This window comes from Homarus americanus, unplaced genomic scaffold (genome assembly GCF_018991925.1).
Source record: "Homarus americanus isolate GMGI-L3 unplaced genomic scaffold, GMGI_Hamer_2.0 scaffold43707, whole genome shotgun sequence".
Taxonomy (NCBI): Eukaryota; Metazoa; Arthropoda; class Malacostraca; order Decapoda; family Nephropidae; genus Homarus; species Homarus americanus.
In genome coordinates, this window is record NW_024724449.1 from 1,005,484 (window position 1) to 1,033,138 (window position 27,655).

The 27,655-nt window shown below is 41.2% G+C and overlaps 1 protein-coding gene across 1 annotated transcript; it reads left to right on the plus strand.

Moving 5' to 3' along the window:
* Nucleotides 1-11,531: 11,531 nt before the first annotated feature.
* Nucleotides 11,532-22,102, plus strand: LOC121864396 (centaurin-gamma-1A-like). The gene is made up of 10 exons (XM_042363422.1): nucleotides 11,532-11,683; nucleotides 11,846-12,079; nucleotides 13,077-13,532; nucleotides 13,776-14,000; nucleotides 14,230-14,380; nucleotides 16,227-16,472; nucleotides 17,656-17,773; nucleotides 18,603-18,795; nucleotides 18,921-19,085; nucleotides 19,504-22,102. The coding sequence occupies exons 2-10, from the start codon at nucleotides 12,056-12,058 to the stop codon at nucleotides 19,780-19,782; spliced, it is 1,857 nt and encodes a 618-aa protein (XP_042219356.1). The 5' UTR covers nucleotides 11,532-11,683; nucleotides 11,846-12,055; the 3' UTR covers nucleotides 19,783-22,102.
* The last annotated feature ends 5,553 nt before the right edge of the window (nucleotides 22,103-27,655 follow it).

The window sequence follows — 27,655 nt, forward strand, 5'->3', positions numbered from 1 at the left end:
GCCCCCTAGCAAAAACTTTTCTTTCATTCATGATAATCCGCGTGGCCTCTTGCCTCCTGAACAAAAAACTCATTTGTTCTTAATAGCTCTATCTATCACATCCAGCATACCAAGTAGCCCGATATTAAGACTTTTTTCACGGCGAGCCTTTGTGTGCGTGTATTATGGAGAGCAACGAGTTTACACAGTATAGCATGTGCTGCTTCCCCCCCCCCCTACACCCGTCGCTGATGTGTGCCTTGACTGTCTCTGACCTGTTTCCGGCTGGTCCCCCACCTACGAGTAACTTGCTCCCACTCCGCCCTCGCCTACTTAATGTGTCCTCTACCCATTTCCTTGCTGGTGCCTTCCTCTCACAGCTCCAACAACACCAGCCTCAACTTTTGTGCCTCTTGGGTTCTTTGTACGCAACATTGGCACGTGAGAGGTAGCGGGCAGGGACACGGGCGACAAGTGGTGTGTGGGCACAGTGACCACCTCAGGACAGGGTGGTGCTGAGCAGTGACTAAGGGGACAAGGGTATTGTGCCGTGCATCTTTATAATGAACTCAACACAAGTTACCAGATGTAGCATGAATCATTTATTAAATTGCAATGTTTTAAGTGGTTGTTGCTGCGTAACTGTTTTCATTATACAAACAAAAATAACGTCACCTTCACATACACCTCGTGACTTTTAAACTCCATGATATTGTTGGTGCGGCAAAATGCTTTTCAGTAAGGATGGTGGGGGGGGGTCTTAGCCTGGACGTCTCATGGTTTCACATTTTCCAGTATCTACCCCATAATGAGGAAGTCCCTGCACCCAGCTGGATATTTTGTCTTGGTGGTGTTCTCTGACTGGAACTGTTGTTGTTTTGTGTGTTGAGGTGTTGCCGTGGAGGGTGTGTTGGTGCCTGGGTGAGGGGAGGGTGTGTGTACTGTGTGGGGGAACTGCTTATCCCAGGGGAGTTAAGCTAAATGGGAATGTGTTGGCGACACTGGTAGGGGTGGTTAATTTGAATAGTGGTAAATATCACTGGTGACGGTGATGGTTGGGGACGGTAGTGAGGGTGTGAGTGTTGACAATCGTGGTGGTGTAGGTGGTGGTGGTGACAATATACATATGTATGGTGATGCAGCTGGCGGGAATGACTATGGATTTGTATTTTAGTGAATTTTTACAGCAGTGTGGGGGTAAATTATGAATGAAATCTTACGATGTAAGTGTACACACAGTATTGTCAGCCATGTTAATATTGTTGTTGTTCACTTTCTATCTGTGTATATTCTGGCCTCATCGACGTACGCCTTCCAGAATAATGTCAGCCGTCACATAGCTGTGGGAGGCTGACGGAGGCACCGGAATGTTAGTCACTGATGTGTTTATATCAGAACTGTTGTAGACGGCATTGTGGGAGTGCCCAGGGGGTGGGATGGAGGGGCGGGAGTGAAGGGAGGAGAGGGACCCAGGTGAGGAGCCAGGGTAAGGGGGCCCCCCCAGGAGGGAGGACCAGACACGCGGCCCGCAGCTGAGCCAGTCCCGAGTGTGGTGGCAGAGAGGAAGCAGCAGCAGTCGGTGGTGGTGCGGGCCCCGACACTGGAGAGTCTTGTACACTGTGCTTGTGAACGTCGCCTTCGGTCGTGGTTGTGTTAGTGAGCTGTGTGACGTCTGATGGATCATTAATGAGTCGTTGATGATAGCGAGGAAACCTTTGTGCGCTACGACAGGACGCTGTACCTCTAGCATTTAGGCCCAATGAAGATCCCCTTTCTGAAGGAGTCAGCTCGTGTCAACATCATGGGTAAGACTTAGAGCGTGTGCGTGCGTGCGTGTCTGTTTGTGTGCGTTGTGCATATACCCGTGTTTTTGTGTTTATAGAAGAGAGGGGCGTGTGTGGGCCCTGTGGGGGGAAGGAGCTGTACCTGTGTGTGGGGGAGGAGGTGTGCGTGTGTTTGTGGGGGGGTGCTTGTGTGTGTGTGAGGGTAGGGGAGGAGGTGTGCATGTGTGCGTGCCTGTGTCAGGGGCGAGAGGATGGTGGTTCCTGGTCTGAGCACTACCTACTTCCCTCCTACCCCTCGCCTCGGGACCACACACTGGTGCCCCAACACTCTCCCTCCTCCGTATTCCTTTCACTTGCACATAATCTTATGATATGATTGATCCTATGTTACTCAAGCTTGTTAGACCCAATAGTTCGGTAGGGGATGCTTACACGGGTTCCATAGATACACTCCTACACGTTCTTTGGACATATACTGTACTGACATTTATTATAATATCTATTTATAGATTCTGGTCTTTTGTCTAGATATTATATTTTGCAATAATTTATGGACAGCACAAAACTACGTACAAACTACAAAGTATGGCAAGAATTCTCTACAGTTTCTTTTTACCTGGAAATATGTCTAGCTTCTCGGTCTTGCTGAGGGTTAGTGTGTGAGGGAAAGGTTGCGGTCGGGTCTCCATACCCTCAGAACCATCACAACTATAATGCCCAGTTTTCACAGTGATATATCAGGGCATTCCAGTCAGGGATGAACACACCTGATGAAGCGGGTAGTGTGGCGCAGCAAGAATGCCATCACACCCCTTCTCCTCCTTGTCACACACACACACATACCTAATTTGTGGAAGGGTTTACAAATCGTATCTTCTAGTGCCATCAACCTGTAGTCTTCAATAGCTTTCACCTTACAATCTTCAGTTATTGGGGGTGAAGGATACCATGGAGTCATTGTTACTTGGTATGTCCTCGGCCACACTGCTAGTTCTCTATACCGGTAAAACTGTGGGAAGAACATTGTGTGTGTTTGTGTGGTGAATCCGCTTCCTGACAACCTTTTGATGACATTGGTTTTGGCATATAGAGTCGCAGGTCAAGAGCAACATGTAGAAGGCATCGTTCCTTGTAGTGGCTAAAGAGAGGGAGAGGAGCTGCAGGGGTGGGTGAAGGTGTGGCAACAGCAGCTGGAGTGGGAGGTTCTTCGGGGGCGGGAGCTGAGTAGGTAACCGTGCCTGAGTTTCTAACTGACCATGAGGGTTCCGGCTCCTCTTGCCGTCTCGCTTTCTAAACTAGTGTAGAGGGAGGGACGGGTCCCCGGTGAGGTCACACTTCAGGGGGTAACACTCACGACCACCTTCACAGTTGATGTGTTTTAAGGACATACAAGAGGATCCAGAGTTTCTAACCTTAATATGAACCTTCACGTTAACAAAATGTAAACATCATGAAATATGCAGTGATCATCAGACAGTATTTGGATTCCGCAGGGTTTCTGCCCCCCTCCCCGAAGCTTAACTACTACCCTTCCGTAGCGATGTGCCGCCGCCTCACTATTCAGCCATGACTGACCTCCACCAGAACTGAACATTGACAATGCTCCTCCCCAGATGCTGTGGGTCAGTGTTGCGCTCATCCCCCCGCCAACACACTTTTGTTGTTGTGGTGGTGAAGGTATATGATGCAACGACAAGTGGAGCGGCAGTGGTGTAAGTGAACCGGGCAAGCCAGGGTAATTTGACCTGACTTGACCGGCTCGCTGCACCGCTCGCCCCCGCAACTTGCACAGCCCCAGCCCGTCTGCCCTACTTCCCACTATTCATCATTATGTACGCACCAAGACTTACATACATTTACAATATTCATATAATAATTTGGGACAGGTGTGTGGTGGATGGGGGGAGCTACAGCCAACACCTGTGTGCCTTAATTGAAACTATTAGCAGTAGCAGAAATATAGTTGCCAGTTACTGTTACTGATGAATTTTCTTCTGTACATCATCAATATTGTCATGGTAGGAAAAAGACTTTGTTTGTTTAGGAGGGGCGGGTGGGATGATTATTTTAAGAAAGGTGGATAGGTGGAGAATAGAAAACCATAGACAGTATGAAGATTGTCAGCTGTGTCGTTAAGGGAGGGCGGGACTTATAAAAGAAGGTCAAGTGTCTGAACAATACTGTCCCAAAGAAAGGTCAGCCATGGAGGCCCGAGTGACGGCGGGCGGGGCGTCACCATAACTCTGCTGGCCGGAAGTGTGGAGCTGCGCCTGCTCGTGTTGCTCCCCCCATGCTGTTATCTTATCCCTGTTACGGCGGCGAACTGACGCTGAATAAGAGCTAGGTTATATAGTAGCGAGGATGAGTACAGAGCTAGAATAAAATTTTTATTACCCAATGGTACCAAGACCAAGCGTGTTTACCCAGGAACTTCAACTACTGTATATAGCCCGGTGACTCCTGGGTGTGTTTTACTTCCCTCAGCTGCTCTGTCGGCATTTTTGGTTACCTGTCGGCGGTGATGATGAGTATTAGTTCTGACATCTTGACTTGGGTTAACACACGTGTGGATATGAAAACAGAGCGGGTGTAAAGTGTTAGGAATGTGGTGGTGGTGGTGCCTGGTGACCAGATGCTGGCTGGCTGGCCCCCACATCCCGCACCCTCCCTCGTTATCCTTCACCTCCCCTCCTGTAGGCCGCCACCCTCTTCTATATAAACCCCGTCTAATCTCCAACACATTGTTTGTTATTCCTCACTATTTTGCAGACCCACACACCCCCCTACGTCTCCGTCAACACCCTCACTACGCACTCCCATACCTCACGTGAGTGATTGTGTTGGGTGGACAGTGACGTGGTCCTTGTGTGTTTTCCCTGATGTGGGCACTGGGAGGGCTGACCTGCACTAACTTGTGGCCGTCCTCTTTCCCTTCCACCCTCTGGCACACATTACCCCCAGCAGTAAACTTGTCCTTCCTGGTCAGATGCTGAGCTACCCTCCATCCCTCACACTCATCATCGAGTGTGCAAGCATTATGGCATTGTGGTTTTCATCGATTAGTTTGTCCATGTTCGATTTTGCATTGGATGAGGTGAGAGTTGAGTGTTAAGTGAGAGTACTGGCTGGGTGTGGAGTGGGGGAGGCGGCCACTTCCTCTCCATAAGTCAGCAGGTCGGGTAAAGCTGACGTCCAGTCCGCCCCCCACAGAGTCGCGCCCTAAATTATATGACTCCCCCTGTCCACTTGTCTCTCCGTACCGAGGTTTTTCGCCCTTACCCCCCTCCCTCGTCTGTGCCCCCCCCTGCCCCCATTATACCCTCACCCTAACTCACACCCACATACATATCCACATAAAACCTTTGCTCGCTACCCATTCATTTCCTCATACCACATTCCAACAGCATTTCTGGTATTCTCACGGATATCCACTTTACACCTACTCACACTCCCTATAACCTTGTACAGTATTACCACAACCTTACCCTTCTCGTTATATTCACACTTGGCACGTTAACACCCCCTCCTTCAGTACAGTTCGCTCTCTAATATAACATATATTCTTCGTCAGAGTAAATGGAGGGCATGTCACTGTGCTTCTGTTCCCTCCGAAAAATACTCAGGTTTGAGGGGAACATTTTAGTCTTTTCGTGTGTCCTTCGTTAAATCAGGGAATAGTGGTGATGACCTGGGATTGTTTGACTGTGCAGAGGATACGTGGTTGGATCTTACAGTACACGTTTTGGGGAGAAAAATGCAGCAGGGAGTCTTGAGGAACGTAACGATAAAATCAATGGCGGGAGGATGTCGACCGCACCGAGAGTTTCATTCTTTGGTATTGTGGCCGCGGCGTCTGTGTGTGTGTGTGGGGGGCAGGAAGTTGGAGGAGGAGGGGTAGAGGGAAATCAGAGAGGAGATGAATGCCAATTTGGGGAGGTACTGACACCCTCATTTCCCACACCGGGCATTGTGGAGACGCGGGGACAAGATTGGCGTCTTCAATGGGTCCTAAAGGGGGTTAGTTCCTGTCTTCCTCTGATTATTGTAGAAAAGACGTCACAGGGTCCTCACACTTCTTCATCACCACCCATGACCTGCTGCCAACACTCGTCAACCTTACAACAGTTTTTCATGATTTTTCTGAAGATTTTTTTTATTTTCGTATTTATCATAACACTCACATTAATCTACTGTATATGTTCCCATGTAAAAATAAATATTTTTTCACTTTATATCAAGAATTATGAAAATATTCTTAAAAGCTGGATAAGAGTAGTGGACATTATATACCTCAGTACTTACTTTCTACATATTCGAAAACAAAACTTTTATATAGCGAGTAAAAAAAAAAATATGTCGTGCAATACTTACAATAATAGTTCTTATATGTCACACGGAAGCACTGTACCAAACGTAACATTATAAGAACTAATGTGAAGGTTCCTGTTAGGTGACCTTACAGTAGATGTCGCTTTATTGTATCGTCAAGTTTAAAGGAGTAAAATAGTATATCATTTTGTGGTTGCAGTTGAGGGTAGTGTGCTGTAGTGGTGTGCTGGGTCAGGGGAAGTCATATCACCAAGCAGTGTTCAGTAGTGATGAAGGAAGTGTGTGCGTGTCAGTCTGTATAAAGAACTCTACGACTACATAACTCATCGTTTCACTCGTTTTCACCTGCAATACCTCCACAAGGAACAGAACTTTGGTAGTAATAATGGCTTAGACACACTCGTCACTTAAAGGGAATTAGGTCATATTTCAGGGTCAAGGAGAGGTGGAGGAAGGTTTGCATTGCCCGAGTCCTTCTGTTTAGGTCTTGTCTTAGTTGGTGGACCGCGAGTGTTGCTACAGGTCGCTGCCAGGGTCAAGCTATAGCTCCAGGACGTGTATTGCCTACTGGTGAGGAGGAGGGCACTGCCACACACTGTTTGTTTTCCTTCATCTTTGGCTTTGTTTAGTGATCGGTCGTCGGCACTTACGACTGAGGCAGGGGAGAGAGAGAGAAGAGACCCACACTTCTCTCTTCTCTTCTATACCCTGCGGCGGATGTATGCGTCATAATTATGTATATATTTGAGCGTGTGTTTGTGTTTCCTGTTTTTTTATCAACAGTATCACATGTTAGTTTCCGCTGTTTTATCATCATCATCTATTTGGGCATTTGTATGTATGTTGTTGGTCTCAGTGTCCATCCGTTCAACGTTATGATGATCTGCCAGCCACTAAGGCATGGATACAACTCGCCAAGGCGGAAAATTCTACACCAATTTTGTGAAGTTTTCCTCTTATATAGATCATGTCATGGCTATATGTAAGGTAGTTGTGTGTGTGTGGGGGTAAGCGTGTTGTATTTATATTCTGAGGAAACAAAGCTCGAGGTATTGTGCCCAGAGAGACATTAGTGAGGTGTTAGTGAGTCCAGAGGAGGCTTGGAGGTGACCAGTGTTTGAGTGAAGTGCTGGTGAAGAGGGAAGAATAGGAGGAAGAGGTGATGATAGTGGTAAGGAGGAAAAGGAAAGAGAGGTGTTGATGATGATGAGAAAGTGGTGGTGATATTGATAGTGAGGAGGAAAAGGTGTTAATGAGTAGGTGGAAGACAAACAAAAGTGGGGAATAATGGCGATCAAGAGGAAGAGGACGAAATAAAAAGAGAATGTTAAAAGTGAAGGCAGTGGAGAGCGGAAGCTGCAAGGCGCCTGGAGTGGACACAGTTTGTGGACATCCTGTGTTACCCCGACATACACACACCCACACTGGAATGGATTAACCCCTGACAAAACAATAATACTTATATAAATGTGGACTATATACATTGTTTATATAATTACATCATCTACGGTAACTAGACTATTTGCAGTGAGTAGTTTTACATTTGACAGTATAGATTGAAAGATAGATATTCAATAAAATTATTATACAAGATCACACTGGGTCATGAACAATGCAGGAATACCATAGTAAAACAATAAGACGATTCAACCTAACCAAACCCATTGAGGGCAATAAAAGTTTCCGTCCATTAGATGTCAGTTTAGTGTTATAACCGAGTAGTTCCGTGGATTGTAGTGTAGTAGGGTAAAAAGATTGGATAACACCGCTTGACGTGATTTGAATTAAGAGGAGTTTGGTTATTGTGTTTCTCTCCGGTTAACATGATGCCCTCAAGACGTCTGGTGGAGCCATGCATGTCGGGGCCCGATCGTGCATGACGCTACACTACACTAACTCGCCTTTCGTGAGCCATTTTATACCTGATTAATTTATCTTCGGTGATCATGTTGTGAGGAACCAATTTGTGTGTGTGTGTGTGTGTGGAGGGGGGAGGGAAAGGGAGTTGTACTTCCCCCGTCGTCACCTTATAACTGGCAGCTGCCTCCCGCTTGCTCAGGTGACGCGCTGCTCCTCTATTTATTTTCTTTGCCCCAGCCGCCCCCAACACCGTGTGGCATCTTCCCCTTAACCCGTCCCGCCTCGCCCCATGACCTTGTGTTAATATTGTGGGTTCTTACGTTACTCCATAATGATTTACAGTAACAAGCAAGCAAGTTGTGTGTCAGTATGGGGGAGGGGGTGTAGTAGGTGGTTGCTGGTGGCGTGTGAGGGGAGGGCGGTGCGACCTTCTCCCCACCACGGTTATACTGGGGTGGTGGATCACGAGGGGAAGAAGTCAAGGGGACAAAAAGTGTCGTCAGAGCCACCCTCCTGCAGCACCAGTAGGCACCCCGGCCCCGCCCTCCCCTGGGGTGACGGGGTGGTTATTTCTCAACTTCAGCTGGGACCATCACACACCGCCCCACAACTTATTGAAGGATGGTATTACTCAAATTTATTTTACACCAAGTTAAATCAGGTTTACTCTTCTTATCAAGGAAACGCGATGATCGATATTGAAAGTTTATTTCGCCAGAAAATACATATACGGAGTGGGCGACAATAACAACATTGACATGACTGAGTAAATCTGAAATTCAACAATAAAAAATATCTATTCAGCCGGAAAACTTTAATGATATCCATCTTCTGGCGAGAAAGAGAAACGAAAAAAAAAAAGCTGAGGTGAGGGTGATGCTGGCTGGACCCACCATTTGCTTGTCTCCAGTGTGTGTGTGTGTGTGTGTGTGTGTGTCTTGCCCGTCGTGTCCCACTGATGGCTGTGGCCGGGTATGGTGTGGTGTTTGAGCCCGATGGTGCAGGTGAGGCTGCCCTGTACATGTTCCCCGCTTAGCACTAGCTCCGTTTAGGAGGTGTGGCTGTGAAACAGGTGTGGTGAATGTGGGTAGGTTGGTGGTGGCTTTGGAGAGGGTGGCGTGGGGCGGTGGTATTAGCAGCCCCTATGTCGCTCCCTCCCACATCCTCCATAATGGCCTCCAGTAACTGCACCACCATACATTGTGAGCCTTTCCCTCTATTGATCCACTGGAGGGTCTTGCTACCCAACTATTGACGAGGTAGTTACCAGCCCGACACTCACCGAGGCTTCTTGGCTAATAGCCTCGAGGCGGTCTACTGCCGCTCTTGTGTGTGTTGGCTGTCTTTCACCCCTCTAGAACCTCCCACCATGTTCTATAGAAGAATCATGAAGAGACACGCCCGTCACGGTGAGCCTCATGTAGGATGGATGTACTGTGGGGGTGAGCGTGCACAGTTACCCGACACGGGGGAGCGCACGACGTGTTCCTGGGAGGAAGCTTTGAGGCCTGACGCTGGTCTTAAGTTTCCCCTCACTGTTAGCGTCCACTCACAACCCTCCCACTCCAGTCTCACACGCTCCACCGGCCCCCTCGACCTGTTGTGTTGATGACGGAGGGGCTCTGATGATGGGGTAGATGAGGGTGCGGCTAGCAGGAGATGTGTTACGGTGTAGGACAGCTGGCCTCGTCGTACGCCACCAGCCATACACACCACCACTAACCACTATACCTGTCTCACCCGCCCCAGCTTCTCGTTACACCACGACCAGGATCACATAAATGGGTGACACCTATTAGCAGAGTCGAGATTGGGAAGTGCTCCATGCCGCGGAGAGGCCAGACGAGAGAAGGAGGGAACAGAGTGATGGATGGATAAAGGGGGACCAAAGAGAAAGGAGGATGAAGAGGGGAGCTCGTTGAGAGGTCGAGGAGGGCGTATAAAAGGAGAGGGAGAAAAGAAGTATTCTGGTAATTTGTAATCGCCAATTATTTGTTCGTGGTCGTATGTGTAAAGTCACAGAGTGTAGAACACTGCGCTTCAGGTTTTGTATTTTAGAAATGTGTGACAAGGGTAATGCTGTGAGATGTTTCTCGCAGACGTAGAAACATTAAATTTTGTTTATTAAGGGGGTGTCTTTTTGTACGTATTTTTATGGTGAGTGGTCACTTATTACAGAAATAAATTGCCGTTTCTAAGTAGGAGGCGCCTCCCTCCCCATTCCCCCCACCCTCCGTTCCTAGTCTCGAGTTTCTCGTTTAGTAAGTTTGGTAAATTGTTACTCCTTCAGAATGATTCAGAGACGAAAGTTTGGCACTACAAGTTGGTTTTAAATGGAAACTGTTTAAGTATGAGGGTGAGATATGGTCTTGGCGTCATTGTGAATATAAGAGATTTGGTAAGTGTGGCACTTGATGGGTGAAATCGTTTATAATAATATAATCGCGTTCATGGTTGACCTGCGTCATTGTTTGTTTTTTTTTCTCCTTTGATTTCTCATATCACCGTTTGTTAGATGTTTCACTTTTATCACATTATATCAAACGGAGTGTTAGAATTGAGCAAGATGAGTGTTTTGGTAGTGAACCTGGGGTGAGGTGAACAACTGATTCCGTGTACCTTAAGCACGCTACTGTGGATTCCGGCACAAGTCCAGATTATTTTATCAGAGGTTCAGTCGATGAGTATTGCTTGTAACTATTTGACTATGGTACGAAACTAACATTGAAATATAGGATGGTAATTTCACTAAGACTGTAGCTATATTCTTTCACTCAGCACCACATTGAAGACAAAATTACGGAATATCCTTTCAGAAGATACTGTAGAAATTTTTATCTCATTTGTGGTGCCAAGTGTACGGCTCTAGCATAATTATCGTTCTATTTTTGGACGTTATTCTGGTGCTTCAGCAAAAATCAACCAATTGGATGGGTTCTGTCACTTTCAGTATGAGGAATCTTCATAATACGAACGTTCAATTTCAATTGTTTATTCCTTGATAGAGGAAGCGGGATCCTAGCGAACTTTTTAGAATCTTAAGCTGCAACCATGACAACACCGTGGCTCGTTCCAACTAGTGTATACTGTCATTTAGTATACACACAAGCATTTCAATTGTAACCAAATAGTGTGAGTGAAAAGCAAAACTGATTAATTCAAACTGTTTTAATACTTGAAATACCACACTGTCTTTGTTATAATCCAAGTACGATATCGTAAACGTGAATGCATTTACAGTATGCTGGGTTACATTTCTATGTATATTTTTTGTGGAGATTGTGTATCTAAATGTATTGTGATTTTTTTTAGATGATGTAATGGTTAAAGAGGGAAATGGTATGAAGAGTACAGACAAATTGAATAGAGGGAAGTCATAAGGAGGCGTATGACGCACTCACGTTACAATATGTAACCAAAACACCAAGATAATTCATTGTTGATCACAGGTATAAAATAAACAGAAAACATTTATTGTGCATTACAGTATTTACCATGTTTTTTTCTTCAGCAAAGCAGAAACATAATTACAATGATATCTATTTTTAGTGAAGCATATTGTAGTAGTTTTACAAACTATAATCTTATATTGTTACAGATGAATAGCAGGAACAACCCTCGTGTGATAGATGACGGACGGGCACGGAAGTTAGCCTCAGACCTCAAGCGGTGTTCCTACTACGAAACTTGCGCGACTTATGGGCTTAACGTCGAGAGAGTATTCCATGATGGTGCGTTCTTCCACTTATTTTGTTATTAACGGAACTATTAGTTTTTTTGGGGGCATTTAATTAATCCTAATGAAAGGTGGCATACTGTTCGTTACGAATATAATGTGTTATGCAAGTTTATCACAGAAGATGGAATATTTTAATATATTTATATTTCAACAGCGTGTTCCAAGATTGTGGCACAACGCCTCAGCCAACAGGGTCTAACCCCCAACAACTCTAGACCTGGGACTCCCACACACCTCTTGCGGTATCCTTCCACCAACAACGGTTACACCCCTGCACCCTACTCCAACACCTCTGCCCCCCTCACCCCACAACTTGCCTCAGGCCAGCAGGTCACCCCACCCATATCTGGCTCTTCGCCTAGTCATGTATACCAACACAATTACTAAGGTTAGTGATAGAATCAGTAAGTTCTCTTTTGGTGTGCTGCAGTTCAGTCAGTTTATTATGCTCCCATCTAGTGTTACTTCTTTAATGTAAATAGTCGTTCTGTTTCCATCAGAGTCAAACTGTCTAACTCTAAAGGATAATTATTGGTTCATTTGTTATTTTGATGAAACTTCACGTAAATATTCATAACTAAACAATGTAAAAACAACAATATCAGTTACTCACATAGATCATTGATATCACGTGAATATTTATCCTCACCAGACAAAGTGTACCCTACAAAATTCAAACCTTCATGTGCCACAGCTCAAGGTTCTGAAAGATGTCATTTTTTGCATAATGTTATTTTAAGGAGATAGGGGAATATTTAAACAGTCCAATGATACCAAAAACGATTTACTTTGCATTAGGGTTAGGTTAGATATTCCTTGGGTGTTATGTTTTGATTTTGCATGTACTGTTGTTAATATGCCTCTTGTCAACTTAGTTGTTTAGAAAAGCATTTGAATCATGAGACACATTTTTATTGTATTTCTGTACTGAAATTTGTAAGTTATGGCAGGAAACTACAGTACGTACAATACTATACTGTACAGGTAACATAATATTTGGGGAAAAATAGGGGTTGTTTCTCCAATGACAAGAAAATCCCACCTAACTACTGTACTGTAAGTGAGTACATAACACATAAAAAAAATAATAAAATATAAATTTGGCTCATTACCTTAGGGAACATTGTTGACTAAGTCAGAATAACTTTCATAAAGTGAAAAAGAGGTGCAAGAATAGAATATTCACAGAGCAAACGTTCGTATAGTGAGGGAAACCTGTACTGTATATGCATTGTATAATAGTACAGATAGTACAGTACTGTACTGTATTGTATTGCACAGGTGTAAATATCACTTGTGTTACTGTTGTGTTGCACTGTAAAGTAGGGTTAAATATTTGCTTTGTTTTCTGAAATACGGTTGACAAAATTTCTTTACTTTTAAAGGATGGAACTTTAAGAAGTAGTCACGGGAGCGGAGCAGAGTTAACTGCAATGACAAGAACAGACTCTTTCCGTGACAGCGGTTACAAGCGTGTGAGTGCCCCAGGTGCCGTCACCACTGCAGCCTTTATGGCACCTCCACCTCCACCAAACACCACACCAGCCAGTATTATTACAGATACTTTACCTCCACCTAGGGATAACAAAGATCTACCCACTCCAAGTTCTACTCCAACTACATCTCGGAAAAGTCGGAGAAAGTCTAACCTCTTCACTCCATCAAAGAAAAGTGATGAGAAAGATAAAAGTAAAAATGGAGAAGTAGGAAGTGGACGTGCCATCCCAATAAAGCAGGGTCATTTATATAAAAAGTCTAATAAGGCTCTCAATAAAGACTGGAAGAAGAAATATGTCACATTATGTGACAATGGCAGACTGACTTACCATCCAAGTTTACATGTGAGTAGTGCAATTTTATTTTATTTTATTTTTTATTTTAGTGTAGGTATAAACTAAATTGGCATTTAGATATGAAAATGTTACTTTTGTGACCAATATTATGTTTGTTAGTAGCTGTAATACTGTACAGGTCAGTTTAGGCAAATCTTTTAATTTTTATTGTGGTGCTATGGAATGGAAATGTATAAAATATTTCATACGTTTTACATCTGTACTTACGAAACTTCTTATTTTATTTAACAGGATTACATGGAGGATGTACATGGGAAAGAAATTTCTCTTCAATATACCACAGTTAAAGTCCCAGGCATGAAACCAAGAGGATCTAAAGTTGTGGCTGGAAGTGGTGGAGGTGATCCCCTCTCCTCAGAGATGCACACTCTCAACATTACCTCGGGTGGCACTCCAGGACCACCCCTTGCTGGCAGATCTTCACTTGGTGGTCCCATGCAGTCAAATAAAGACAAGGTAAGGGAATTATAGATGCATTGAAGTATATGTGTAAGGTTGTCTCCTGCATGAGTTTTATCATTGTTTCTTAATATCACTTACATTCTTTCACTTTTAATGTCACTAGTAAAAATTTTATATCTAAACATAATTTAAAATGGTTAAAGTGCATGAAAAACATAAAAAAAACATGTTAATAGTTATTGTTAGCACAGTACCCCTGTACTAGGTTTACTATGTATTCCAGGTAACCCTGATGTCCTATGAGACACTTCACGACCCAGCTGGAGTCAATGGTCTGGACTCGGCCAGCATTTCCTCAAAGATCGAAACTCCAAATGTTAAAAAGAGACACAGAAGAATGAAAAGTAGTGGAAATAAAAATGCCGAGTGTGAAGGTAAGAATTCAAAAGTGACACCAACTTTGTATCATCCACTCTTCCCACAAATATAGATAAGTTATATGCTTCTCTGAAAATGACCAGAAGTATATAGAATCATCATTAAACACTTAAATTGTGAGACAAATACATAAAATATTGTATTTGAAACACAGTAGCATCAGTTAGAGCATCTGCTAAATATAAAGGACCTTGATTAATCAGTATGGTACAGTACAGTCCTATAGTTGAAGGAAAATGTTTCCCTTTATCCATAAAACCTGACTTAAGGAATGTTTAGCATTACAGTACAATTACTAATGGCCGATAGTTACCATGGGCAGTAGTGTAGAAAAAATATGGCAGTTTAGTAATTAAGTTTGCAGTGGCAATAAGAAAAAAAAATAGTGTTTGGCAGAGTTGTCTTTGTAATGAGTCTTTATATCATTTTAGAAACATTCAATGGTAAGAAAAAAATCACATAGGAAGTGACTATAGTGCTGTTGAAAGATGTTGTTTTAATCTGTTTGATATTTAATGTTTTAGCTAATTATGCAAAACTAACATTTTAAAGTTCAGAATCACATTGAAATATTACCGCCCTGAAAATTGGTGGATGAGTGTGACAGACTTGGTTGCTCCAGTGAACAGCCGGTAGCAGAGGCAGGAAAACATGGAGTTGTTCTCGGTAATATTTCCGCCTGCTGACGGTCGTGTAATATTTCAATGTGATTCTGATTTTTTTTAAATGTTAGTTTTTGCATAATGTAGTTTTACTGATACATAATGTGTCTTAGTATGACTTATTGTGGGTAAAATAGTACAGTATATATTAACTGCATCCTCCGAAAGCGTGAATTTGTTACCAGAGTTTAACAGTTAATTCATGTATAAGATTTCTGATGAACTTCCTACGTGCTCCTGTTTGAAATAATGAATGTAAGTATCTTTATATAATTTAGCTAAATATCTTTCTCGCCAGAAACGGTTCATCCCAACAATTATGAATAGACTCATTTAGAAATACATCATTACTTCAGTAAGAAATCGAACAGATTTGCAACAGCCAATCGGCTGTAACTCTTGAGGAGGGGGCAGGGCATCTTTTCTCAGCTGGGAAAAAATGTGCAAAAGACTTGAAGAACAGAGTGTAGCTGTAATTTTGAGATTTGTAATTGCAAGAGTATGCCGTGTTTTTCATGTAGTGCTGTATGACGTACAGTTATTGTATTGCAAAATAAAATTAAAAACTAAATTTCAGAGTATACTGGCAGTGTTATATATATACTTACTTGTTTAAAATACAGGTATATGTCCTCTGTGTTTGTATATACTGTACTGTACTGTATATAGGATATAGTTTTGTTTTCATTTTCTCGAGCTAACTCACTCTCCTCACTTTTACATGCTGTTTCATTATTTGCCACACATGCTCACGTCTTGCTTTCACCATGGTAATATAGCACAACCATGATGCCAGTACACTTCAGTAGTCCTACTTCACAGTGAACTAAATTCCCTCTTCCCAGCAAGCTCTAATAGTTGCTTCTCTTTTCCTTTACAAATTCTTAACAGCATTCATCAATTTCTCTTTAACCCAAATATTCTGAATACTGTACAGTACTATACTTCCTAAATTCTAATCACTCATATCTTATGCTTTTTCTAGATCCATAAATGACCCAAAGAAACTCCATCCCATCTCCAGAAGCTTTTCAGCATCATCTTTAATGCAGACACTTATTCTTACATCCTCTTCTGAATCCCTACTGTTTTTATTTGTTAATTATTCTTATTTTATTATAAATTTTGCACAATCACGCTCTTATTTCTTAATGGAGTATGTACTGTGTCTTCATTCTAGACTCGGATGGATACGAATTCAGTTTGGTATCCCTGGACAACAAACAATGGCATTTTGAAGCAGTGAGTCAAGAGGAGAGAGATGAATGGGTGACAGTCATTGAACAACAAATTCTCTGCTCACTTCAGGGCAATGAGTCTAATAAGAGCAGGACTCGGCAGGCACATCCAATTGATCCACAAACTATATCCACTATAAAAAATCAGGTCCCTGGGAACATGAATTGTGTGGACTGCGATGCCCCAAGTAAGAACAACATGTTTATTTATTTATTTAGCTTTGGCAATTACTGTATGTACTGTACTGCAGGGCCTCCTTTAAGTGTTATACAGTACTGCACTAGTCGAGAGAAAGTGGTTTTGAGACATGGCCAAGATTTCAGAAGGGACAATTAATCAGGGCCATAGCCAAAATTGCAGTTGGTATTTTTCAGGGCCATATAGAGGATATTAGAAATTGAGGAATTCAATTAGGGTTATAGTTGAGGCTTATTAAGAGGTGCTGGTTTGAAACGCTGTCCATTGGGGAGTCACATGATGCAGAGAAGGCAAAACCACTGAGGCTACAAGAATACACTTAGTTATTAGCCCATACAGAGGGATATTTTGCAGTGCAGAAAAGAGCAAATTGATTTAAGCACTTTATTACTTACTTGGTCAAGGAATGTGATGAATATAGTTGAATATCTTATTAAAATTGGACCACACAAAGATATGACACCATTTAACTACACTAAACAACCAAGCCATTTACCATTGCCCTCCAATAGTGAAGTACAATTGTTTGTCCTAAAACATTACTGGGATGTAGTACAGTACTACATTATTCAGGTAATTCCTTTTTTTAAATTTTATGTTGCCCAAATAAATTTTGATGTAAATTTATGGTAAATACTGTAGCTACAAATTTTGCATCCCAAACCTAATTGGCCCTTAATTAATTGTGATTTTTGTTATGGCCTACTTTATCTTATGACAAATTTACCATGGGAATATATGACCCTCAGAACCTGAATTCTGATAGTTTCAGGTAGCTGTAAATGACTAACACCTTGGGGTAGTTATTGACACAGTAACTATAACAGTAATGGACATTCAGGCTGGTTAATTAAAATGTTAAGAGAGGCCCTGTAATGTTTTTATATGTTTTACCTGTACAGCATTTGATATATATATATATATATATATATATATATATATATATATATATATATATATATATATATATATATATATATATATATATATATATATATATATATATATATATATATATATATATATATATATATATATATATATAAAGATTTGCTGTGTAAATGTCAATAAAACTGGCATTTTTAATCACTGTACAGTATTTGTTGTAGAAGCTTAACTTGTTTATTTTTTGTTGAGCATACAATTTCTATGAAAATAATTATTATTTACAGATCCTGAGTGGGCCAGTATCAACCTTGGAGTGTTGATGTGTATAGAGTGTTCCGGTATCCATAGAAATTTGGGTTCCCACATATCAAAAGTGAGGTCACTTGACCTTGATGAATGGCCGTAAGTATATGCACTCTTAGGAAGATTTATGTTTTTGTTTTTAACCATTGTTCCTAAAAATAAGATACACAGGGTACTTTTTTTTAACAGTTCACAGAATAAGTATTTAGCTCTCCTCTTTACTGCATGCATTTTCTTGTTCTGATATGGGTTGGTCAAAATCAAAACCAATCACAGATTCTCCTTTCATTTTATATAATTTATTCCTGCTATTGTAATTGCTATAACAAATGTGCTTTTCCACGAGTACACAAGATATCCATGAGGTATTTCCCTGTGACTCCACACATCCTACCATAACCTAACAAAACCATATCTGTCCTTAAAAACCATCTGACACCATTTCTGGTCATTGTTCGCATTTACCTCTTGACCTCTATTTCTCTTAAAAACCCTTATCACATTCATTATCTGAAGTAGAGATTAGTGTTAACAGAATGCACCTATCACTCCAACCCCAAATATAGACTTATACATCATTTGCACATTTTATATAAAGTATTCTGTAGTGCACTCATTACCCAAAATAATCACGTGGTATAGCCTTCCTCTCTATACTGTACTTCGGTGTCTCAAAACAATCGCATTTCTGTGATTTTGCCAGTCTTGGACCAGGTATAAACACCAAGTCGAATAATTTGATTTTGCCAGTGAAAGTGTTAAAAGACTTGTTTATAGTGTTTATATCTGTTATGGCAGCTAGAGAGAACCAACATCACTGAATGAAGGGACTGTCCGTGTTACTGTTGGTTTCTTTAGTAGCACATAAATAACATACAAAATCTATTGAGTGTTCACATGTTGTATAATCCTTTTTGTTAATTTTTAGGCCTGGACCTGTAACGGTAATGATGTTACTTGGTAATGAAGTTGGGAACAATATATGGGAAGCTCACTTAAGAGGTCAAACCAAGCCTAACCCCCGGTCCTGTCGAGAAGACAAAGAACGCTGGATTAGAGCCAAATACGAAGCAAAAGAGTTCTTAGCCCTTCCACAGACTGGCATTCCTCTAAATGAACAGGTTAGTATTCATTTCCTTGTAAGTTTCTTGATAAATCGATTTTCTGGAATGCTATTGATATTTATTGTAGAAGAAAACTGAATGTCAACAATTTGATTGCATATTCCACTCCTGCCCCCTTCCAGATTGTAGATTGTGTATGTCGTGGAGATGTCAAAAGGTTGTCAGCTTTGCTTCCCCATGCTGGCGATGCAGTCAACAGCCCTCTTGCTCCTCACCGGGACCTACGAACCCCACTACACCTTGCTGCTGCCTTCCCCTCATTGCCCTGTGTACAGCTCTTACTCTGGGTAAGTAGGACTGCTTAATGTTTAGAATTTCTCCTTAAATATATTAGTTTCTTGATTAAATGGCTGGAATATATATATATATATATATATATATATATATATATATATATATATATATATATATATATATATATATATATATATATATATATATATATATATATATATATATATATATATATATATATAAGTAAATCACTATGATAATCATATATACGAATCTTCGTGTAATTATCTTTGGGGTAGTACAGACTGTATCATGAATATATATATATATATATATATATATATATATATATATATATATATATATATATATATATATATATATATATATATATATTATATATATTATATATATATATATATATATTATTTTTTTGGGGGGGTGATTTTAATCATAATGTTTCTCTTGCAGTATAATGCCAGTGTAAAAATTTGTGATGCTGAAGGCAGGTCAAGCTTATTTTATGCCCGGACAGCTGGGGATAAGGAAGTAATTGATCTTTTGCTACAAAATGGTTGCCCAGATACTGGGCTTGTAGCACCACCAATGACACCTCATACACCAGCTCTCAGCCACTCCACTCTCTCACTATCATCAAATACCACCCCTCAACCCTCAACGTTACCACGGAGGAAAGGATCCATAAGCCGAAAGCCAGATCTCGACAAACTTCAAGCTAGTGTTATCTAGGAGTGTCAACATGTAATACTTGTTTCTGTGGTTCAAAGTTGTTGAAATTTGATAGTGTAAATTGACTAATAATTCAAAGTTGCTGCAGTCTCATTGTGATTCAGGGTACTTATAATCCATGATTATACTATAGTTTGAATTTGCTGCAGTTAAGTGAAACTTCATCTTTCTGTCTCTGTACTGTATATTGTTTCTCATAGTTAAATATCACCCACAATCCTCTTTCAAACTCATTGGTCAACTACCTCACCACATTATTTAGAGTCAAAGATCCAGTATCAGTTAATGTGGATACTTATAAGTAAAGCAGTTGTCTTTTATCTGCATTTTACGAAATAACAATATAGGTGAAAGATGAAGGTGCTCTCAACTGTTAGGTCACCCTGGTAGATAATGAAGAAGTGAGATAGCAAGGAACAATATACAATTTGGAAATGTTATACTGTAATAAAGTCTGAAAAAAGAAGTTAAATTATTAGAATAGAAATATACAGTATACTGTACCAGGCCAATAAGTGATATTTTCAGGATACAGTATAGAAATATAGCCAAAAAGAATTACAGTACAGTATATAAGAATGGGAGGCCATTAGGGAAACTTTTTGTTAATAATTCTATATATATATATCTTCCGGTGACTATTTCATTGAGTGATTACAATCACCCTGTTGATTACTTATGTTTACACTATCAGATTCCTTACAACTTTCAAGAATAATATAAATATGACAAGTGACTACCAGTTATGGCAGGCAGGACCACCTATTTAAGGTTTTAAGAACCTTGATCCTTACTTCTTGGGGGAAACACATCACTCATAAAACAACCAGATACTGTATAATGACCATTATATAATGTGTTTTCATTGTCAACCTGTGATTGTCATAGATGTGTTTACACCATTTTTTATGGGAAAACACACAACATTTTGGAGATACTCATAATTTCCTAAATATTCAACAAGTATTCCTTAAACTTGTGAGAAGTTAGTGATGATTGTGAAGTTGTACATACGAAAATGAGCATACCATGAACCCATCTGTAAACATTATCATCCTGCACCCTCGAGTGTCGTCTATCATGGTTGTATATATCCTGAACAATGAATTGTACCAAAGGTTGAATGCGAGTGAGATATATATTGTAGATTTATGTATGTATTGGTTCAATCCAAGTGTAAAGATGATTATCCTGCTCAAGATACAAATGTATGAAGCCAAAGTTCATATAATCCCTGTATTAGAGGCGCATCAAGAAGATGTGTAGATTATCTGCTGGCAAGTTGGAGGAAGATCACTATCGCACACAGCAGCTGAGCTCATTAGTGAGTAAAAGGCCAGAATTAAAATGATAAAGGAAATGGTAGAATGCTCTACTCTTTTGTAGTGATTGGTTCTTTTTAATCTTATGAAGAATCTTAAGACTGCCAATGTTAGACTAAAGTTAGATTGCCATAACCATTTATTTTCCATCTTCAATGTTTTATTTTATGAGTCATTGTCAGTCACCTAGCTAGGATAGTGTGTCGGTTGTTATTTTCTTCCATCAATGTGCCGTTTTCTTTGTTGTGCTTTCATGTTACAGTCGTCTCTCTAATTCCAACCTCTAGTAACTAAACATGGCACAGATTACAGAGCAGATTATCTAGAAAGTTACTTTCAGTAGTATTTTTCATCCATGTCAGTCATTCAGTTGAGGCAGAATTGGCGAGAGGATTGTATAAGGAGGATATTGTTAGTGTACAAATCTTGTTACTTAGCTATCATCTGTAAATTTGTATATATATATATGACCTGTCCGTTCTTCCTAGCCCTGTAATCTCAAAGAATTCCTCCTTTTTATTATACTGTGAATATATTTGTGGAAAAATTGTCATACCATATGCAGTACATAGAAAAGAATTCATACCTCATATTTCTTCACATTATTCGACTGTTTTGCATTATATATGTATGAATAAGTTGTAATGAGATCAGTAGTTAGTATAGAGATTATTTATCAAAAGTTTTCCTAAAATTCTTTGTACCTGTAAAATGTTTATAAATTACAGTATCACAGTGCTGATCAAGTTACATACAAACTAAATCTATTCATCTAGACCCCTACTTATCAATGTGAACCTCAGTTCTTAACACTGGCAGTGTCGCCAAGTCTCAGTGTCTAAATTGGGACACAAAGCTTTCCAAAGTACACAAGTCATCTCCCGCAAGTGAAACTGTAGGTCTTATTGTGACTTACATAACACTTACAAGTACTGTAAGCTCCTTCTGTGTTTACTTGTATTTATTACAGACTCAACATCAATAAAGCAAGAAAATAAGCAATTCTTTAACCGGTAATCCTTACTTCGTGGTATTTTCTTATAATACTGTGTTTACTTACCTTATCTTTCCCTTTCCTAGTTATGATTTACAATCATACCTCTTACAGTGCTGCTTTTTAGAATGCGGATTAATTTTAGCAATATATATATATATATATATATATATATATATATATATATATATAATGGTCAGCATCCTCGCCTCGCAAGCGAGCGGACTCGAGTTCGATCCTCGGGCAGGGTGAAACTATGGGCAAGTTCCTTCCTTTATGCCGTTTGCCTCTGTCTACCCAGCAGTAATTGGGAACCTGGATGTTTATCGATTTGCGGATCGTATTCCGGGGTAATGGTTAGCCAGTGCAGTTGGCGAGTTGTCCAGTCTTCTTGGACTATTCCTTGACACTAGGTCATGCAGCTCATTAACTTGGGGTGTGGTTGTTGTGTTGGCAACAGCTTCTACACCAAGTTCCCAAGCATTTTTGTGTCATTCACATCTTCAGGGGTGAGTACAGACTAATGAGTAGTTATTGAAGTAAAGGAGAGTGAGATAAAGTCCCTAGGGACAGCAGGTCTCCACTATATTTCCTTTCACTCGGTTACAAATCTTGTTGATCACAAATTTGTCCAATTTGTACATGCCTTTACTCAAATTCATGTTGATAGATTCGGTATGTTTAATGAGACTAGATTCTATAATGATCCTACTGATGATTGAATTACAAGGTAATATTGAGGAGGCATTATCCCAGTCAATGCAATGCTTATTTCTTTCATATGAATGAACAAAGCATTGGATACCTGGCCTGTCCTAAAGCTATATTTATGCTGTGGCCGACCATGGGCGTAAACTTGCACAGGATAACGTACTACAGATATATGGAGGCAGGACAAGATAAATGATTTCCGCACAATCAACCACTTCATTAACTTCTACCAATACTACACGTTTGAAAAACATTTTTACTGGAGAAGATGTAAAAATGCTAGTCTTTGGATTGAAGATCAGGCACAGTGTCAGATGCCCCTAAGTTAGCTGATCATGGAAAAGACAAGAAGTATCTTCACATATGTACAGGAACATCAAAGAAGACATTCAAGGCAAGCCATGTGTAATTCGAGAAATTCAAGCGCCACACTAACTTGCACAGTGTGCGTATCACTGGTGAGAATGTGAGTGTTAACGAACAGGAAGCATGAGAATTCCCAGAAACTCGAGGCTATCATTGACCACGGCAACTACCGTACCCTCCTGAACTTGTGTTCATCGATGATGAAGTCCTACAACATAATGAAGGCAATTAAAAACATCAGTGCTTCATGAAAGGAACCAGCAGCTGCATGAATGGTGTGTGGCCAGAGGCATGTGGAGGAGCTGTTGCATTCTAATGGAAACCTTTATTACCGAAGAGCTATAAAAATTGAATGCTGTGGAATAGTAGGGAGATGATGTTCAGGAAGCTCTATCAAAGAACTTGATGCCATCCCTGTTGTCAGGAGGCCATAGCCAAAATCGATGAGGGCATTAATGTGTTAACCAAACATGATCCTGACTTGAGAATGCATTAGTACTGCCAGGAGAAGTGTTCTGGCAGGCATCTCTTGCTCCAAGGAAATGCTGCAGAAGAAACGGAAGCCTTAGATGGTTACTTCAAGAGGATGGCAGTTTCTGGGGTTGAGCCAAAACCTGGCCCACTTTCCCAGCAGTAGCTCCACTCATATTGTCTCCTACTATTGCCGAGTAGGAGTAACAGCAGACGGGTAAATGTATGCAAGCTCCATCCGAATGCACTGGTGAATACAGTATGCATTTTGTCATTACAATATCATTAAAAACTAATTTTCTTTGTTATAAATATTCTTATACATTTATCATTTTTGCAATATCATTTATTAGTGCTATTACCAATACCTCAATGATTCACTCATATATGAGAAATGGTACTAGAGGAATAATAACAAGGTTTGTTTAGATAATGCAGAAGCAGTGTTCTCTATATATTCAGGCATGGATCATCAAGATACTTCCCACCTTTGCAGACATCCAGGGATGCGAGTTCCCTTCTTACCTCCATCCTTAGAGCGTATGTATGTGAGCCCTACAAAGAGAAAATAGACAAACATAGAGAAGTTTGACAACTGGCCACATACAGTACAGTACGCTACAATTGGTGACCCACGGAGTGACGCACTCACACAAGGATGGATGAGAAACGGATCACTCTCCCAGTCTTCAATCACAACATTGAAGACTGGCTAATCCACATGGAGGCAGCTCTCATCAGCTCAACAGCTAGACAAACAAAAGTACGTTGCCCTGGTCTGTTCCCTGCCCACAGAAGTCGCCACACAAGTTGCAGAAGTCATCACCAACCCTCCAACTGACAACAAATTCGCAGCTCTACGAGATGCTCTCAAGAGGCGATAAAAGCAGCCTGACACCAGTCTCCTGCAAGACCTATCCGGCCTCTCCCTCGGCAACTCAACGCCTGCACGTCTCTGGGACGAGATGCAAAGACTGAACTCCCGCCACACAGACAGGCTTCCTGACACTATCCTGTGCCAGCTTCACTCTCAGAAGCTCCCTGCAGAAGTTCGTCTCGTCCTCTCAGCATTGGACTACTCTACTACCTCGGCGACCTATGCAGCCACGGCAGACAGAGTATTCCACAAATACACTGCTGTGCGCCATGCTGCCGCAAATAACTCAGCGGCCACACCGTCACTTTCCTCTGGTCTCGTCAACCAGATCAACGCTCCTCAGAGAAGTAGCATTCCACCAGACAAACAAGACTTGAGGACCTGCTACAATCTCTACACCGCAGAATGGACACCCTCGAGCAGCTCTGCTCCTCCATGCCTGCTGCTACTTCTGTTCCTGCCCCATGCACTGTGACCTACCGACCCCAACACCCCCGTCCTGCCTCAGACGCCGCCGCCAGCCCCCAGCACAGTGTACTTACCTTCTGTTGGTACCATCAACGTTTTGGTGCTAACGCTAGACGCTGTGAGGGTCCTTGCAATTACACGAGGAAGCGACATCGACGGGGTTTGGTAGACACCATAACCTCTGACACTATCAAGCAGCACATCACACGCCTTACTTCTGACCTTGACCACTTCACTCCTGCTGCCTGCCACGACCTACTACAAACATTATGACAGGCAGTTTCTGCATTCAAGGCTACTGCCCCAAGCCAGCCTTCCCATCGCCCTGAACACATTCATCCCACACCTCCTTCGCCAGTCTGCCCACCATTGCCACTTGCAGCACCACCTTGCCCACAACATTTCTGGGTACCCTCTTTTCATCCTCAGGTACCCACTGCTCCTGATGAGGATCCTGCATCCAGCCCTATGAACCCAGACACCCTACCCGGCACCCCTGAGGACTTTGCACCTGCCGCAAGAGAAGCACCACATTCCTCGCCTGTTCAACCTTCTCTCATCTACAACCCTCCTTCTCCCAAACCTTCTCCCACAGATTCTGCGTCACTAGACGGAGTCGTCCCCCCTTAGCGCCCGACTGATCCACACCCCCGACCGTTATGTCTCACATGTGGGATTCAACCCGGCCGACAACAAGTTTCCTGCAGCGCTCGGAGGGGAGGGGGAGTATTGTAGTGGATACTCTCCCCTACAACTGCTGACTGATCAATTGTCGTCCGCTTACCAGCCAATCAGCAGTGAGTTCCACAGACCAGGCCTCACTCTCGGACTGCGCGGTGATTGGCCCGTTACAGCCTTCACCTCAGCCAATCAGCAGCGTCGCTCACTTCGCACCTCTCTTCTCTGATCCTGCAGAATCGTATAAATACTCCTCAGCCTAGCCATGAAGATCATTCTACTCAATGCTCTCAAACCAACAAGACCTCTCAACAAGCTCCTCACCACACAGCAACTCCGTAGCACTGCACTGTACATACAATATATATATATATATATATATATATATATATATATATATATATATATATATATATATATATATATATATATATATATATATATATATATATATATATATATATATATATATATATACAAAAAACGCCATTGTGAGTTTCCCTTCTTACCTCCATCCTTAGTGCGTATGTATGTGAGCCCTACAAAGAGAAAATATACAAACAGAGAAGTTTGACAACTGGCCACATACAGTACGCTACAATGTATAAGATTACCAGGCTAGGTAATGTTAAGTTAGGTTATTTTGCATTTGCAACAAAAACGGATATATCCATTATATTCAGTAACCATTTGTAGTTGTTATAATAATGTTATTCCTGGGCTTCAACAAGAAGGTCTTGAAGGTAGTAACAACGTCAGTAATATACTAGTTTGACAAAAATAAAAAAAAATTAAAGATAGAACTGTTTGTAGCTGCAACCCCCCAGAACCACTGCATCAGCTTTCCATATACAGTAACTGTACTGTACAGTAATGTACCCCAAATTGCTGCTCATGGCCTCATAATAAATTTGCCTTTTGCTGTGACGTGTCCATAAAAAAGATTTGCAGTTATGAATGCCACGTAAGAAAACAATCAATTTCGGACAGTGTTCTTAGATAAGGAGTTTTAAGATACATGGAATAGCTAACGCGTTAGCTTTCCCGGACTGTCATTAAAAAATACGACATTGTACCGCGTCTTGGGAATAACTGTTGTACAACATAGTTTTCAGAAAACAATAAAATTTGGAGAACTGTTATTTGGACACAATACGGAAAGAATTATTGAAGAAAATATATAGAAAAGTATGGAAAGAAAGACAAAAAAAGGAAAAAAATAAATAAGAAAAACACAAAAAATCGGGCCCGTTGTAAAGGTAATTTCTCCCGGACTCTGAAACCACAGTATCCAAAGACCATCTGTCTCTTGCGGCTAGGTGTTCGCATATTTTTACACAAAATACGGCGAATTTCAGGTTCGTTTAAGTTAATTTTTGCACTTACAGAACCGTAATCAACTTGTTCACCCTTATTTGAAGTATCTTATGAGTAATGATATTAAGGTTTCAATTATATTTGAGTAATTATAAATAATGTCACACCAAAGTCACTAACGGCTAATGAAATCGGACAACACCCACTAATAAAAGGGTGGAGCCAAAACAGGTTTCAACTAGGCCCGTTCCTTTCAATTCTTTCACGCCGTACTCTTTGTTTTAGGTCCTATCCAATATACGTACCACCATATATAGAATTATTTTTATTATTATATCATAGATTTTTGTCGCCTTATATGGCCCCAACTCTTCAATATTAATCAAAATATTCTCCATAAGCGGCCATGATCCACGTTTACCCACTGGAGAAACTCTCCGATTGGTTGTTAGCTATTCGGGAGCTGCTGCCCGCTGCATACGCTAACGCCCGATCGAGGCGTTAGCCTTCCCTTCTCAAGGTGTCGTGCGTACAACTCAGCAGCAGCGTCTGTGCAGACAGAATAGCTAGCGCGTTGGCTATTTCGTGCATCTAAAATGCCTTACAATAAACGCCTATATTTATTGGGAAAACACAGGTTTATGGAAGATCAAAAATAGGGAATACATG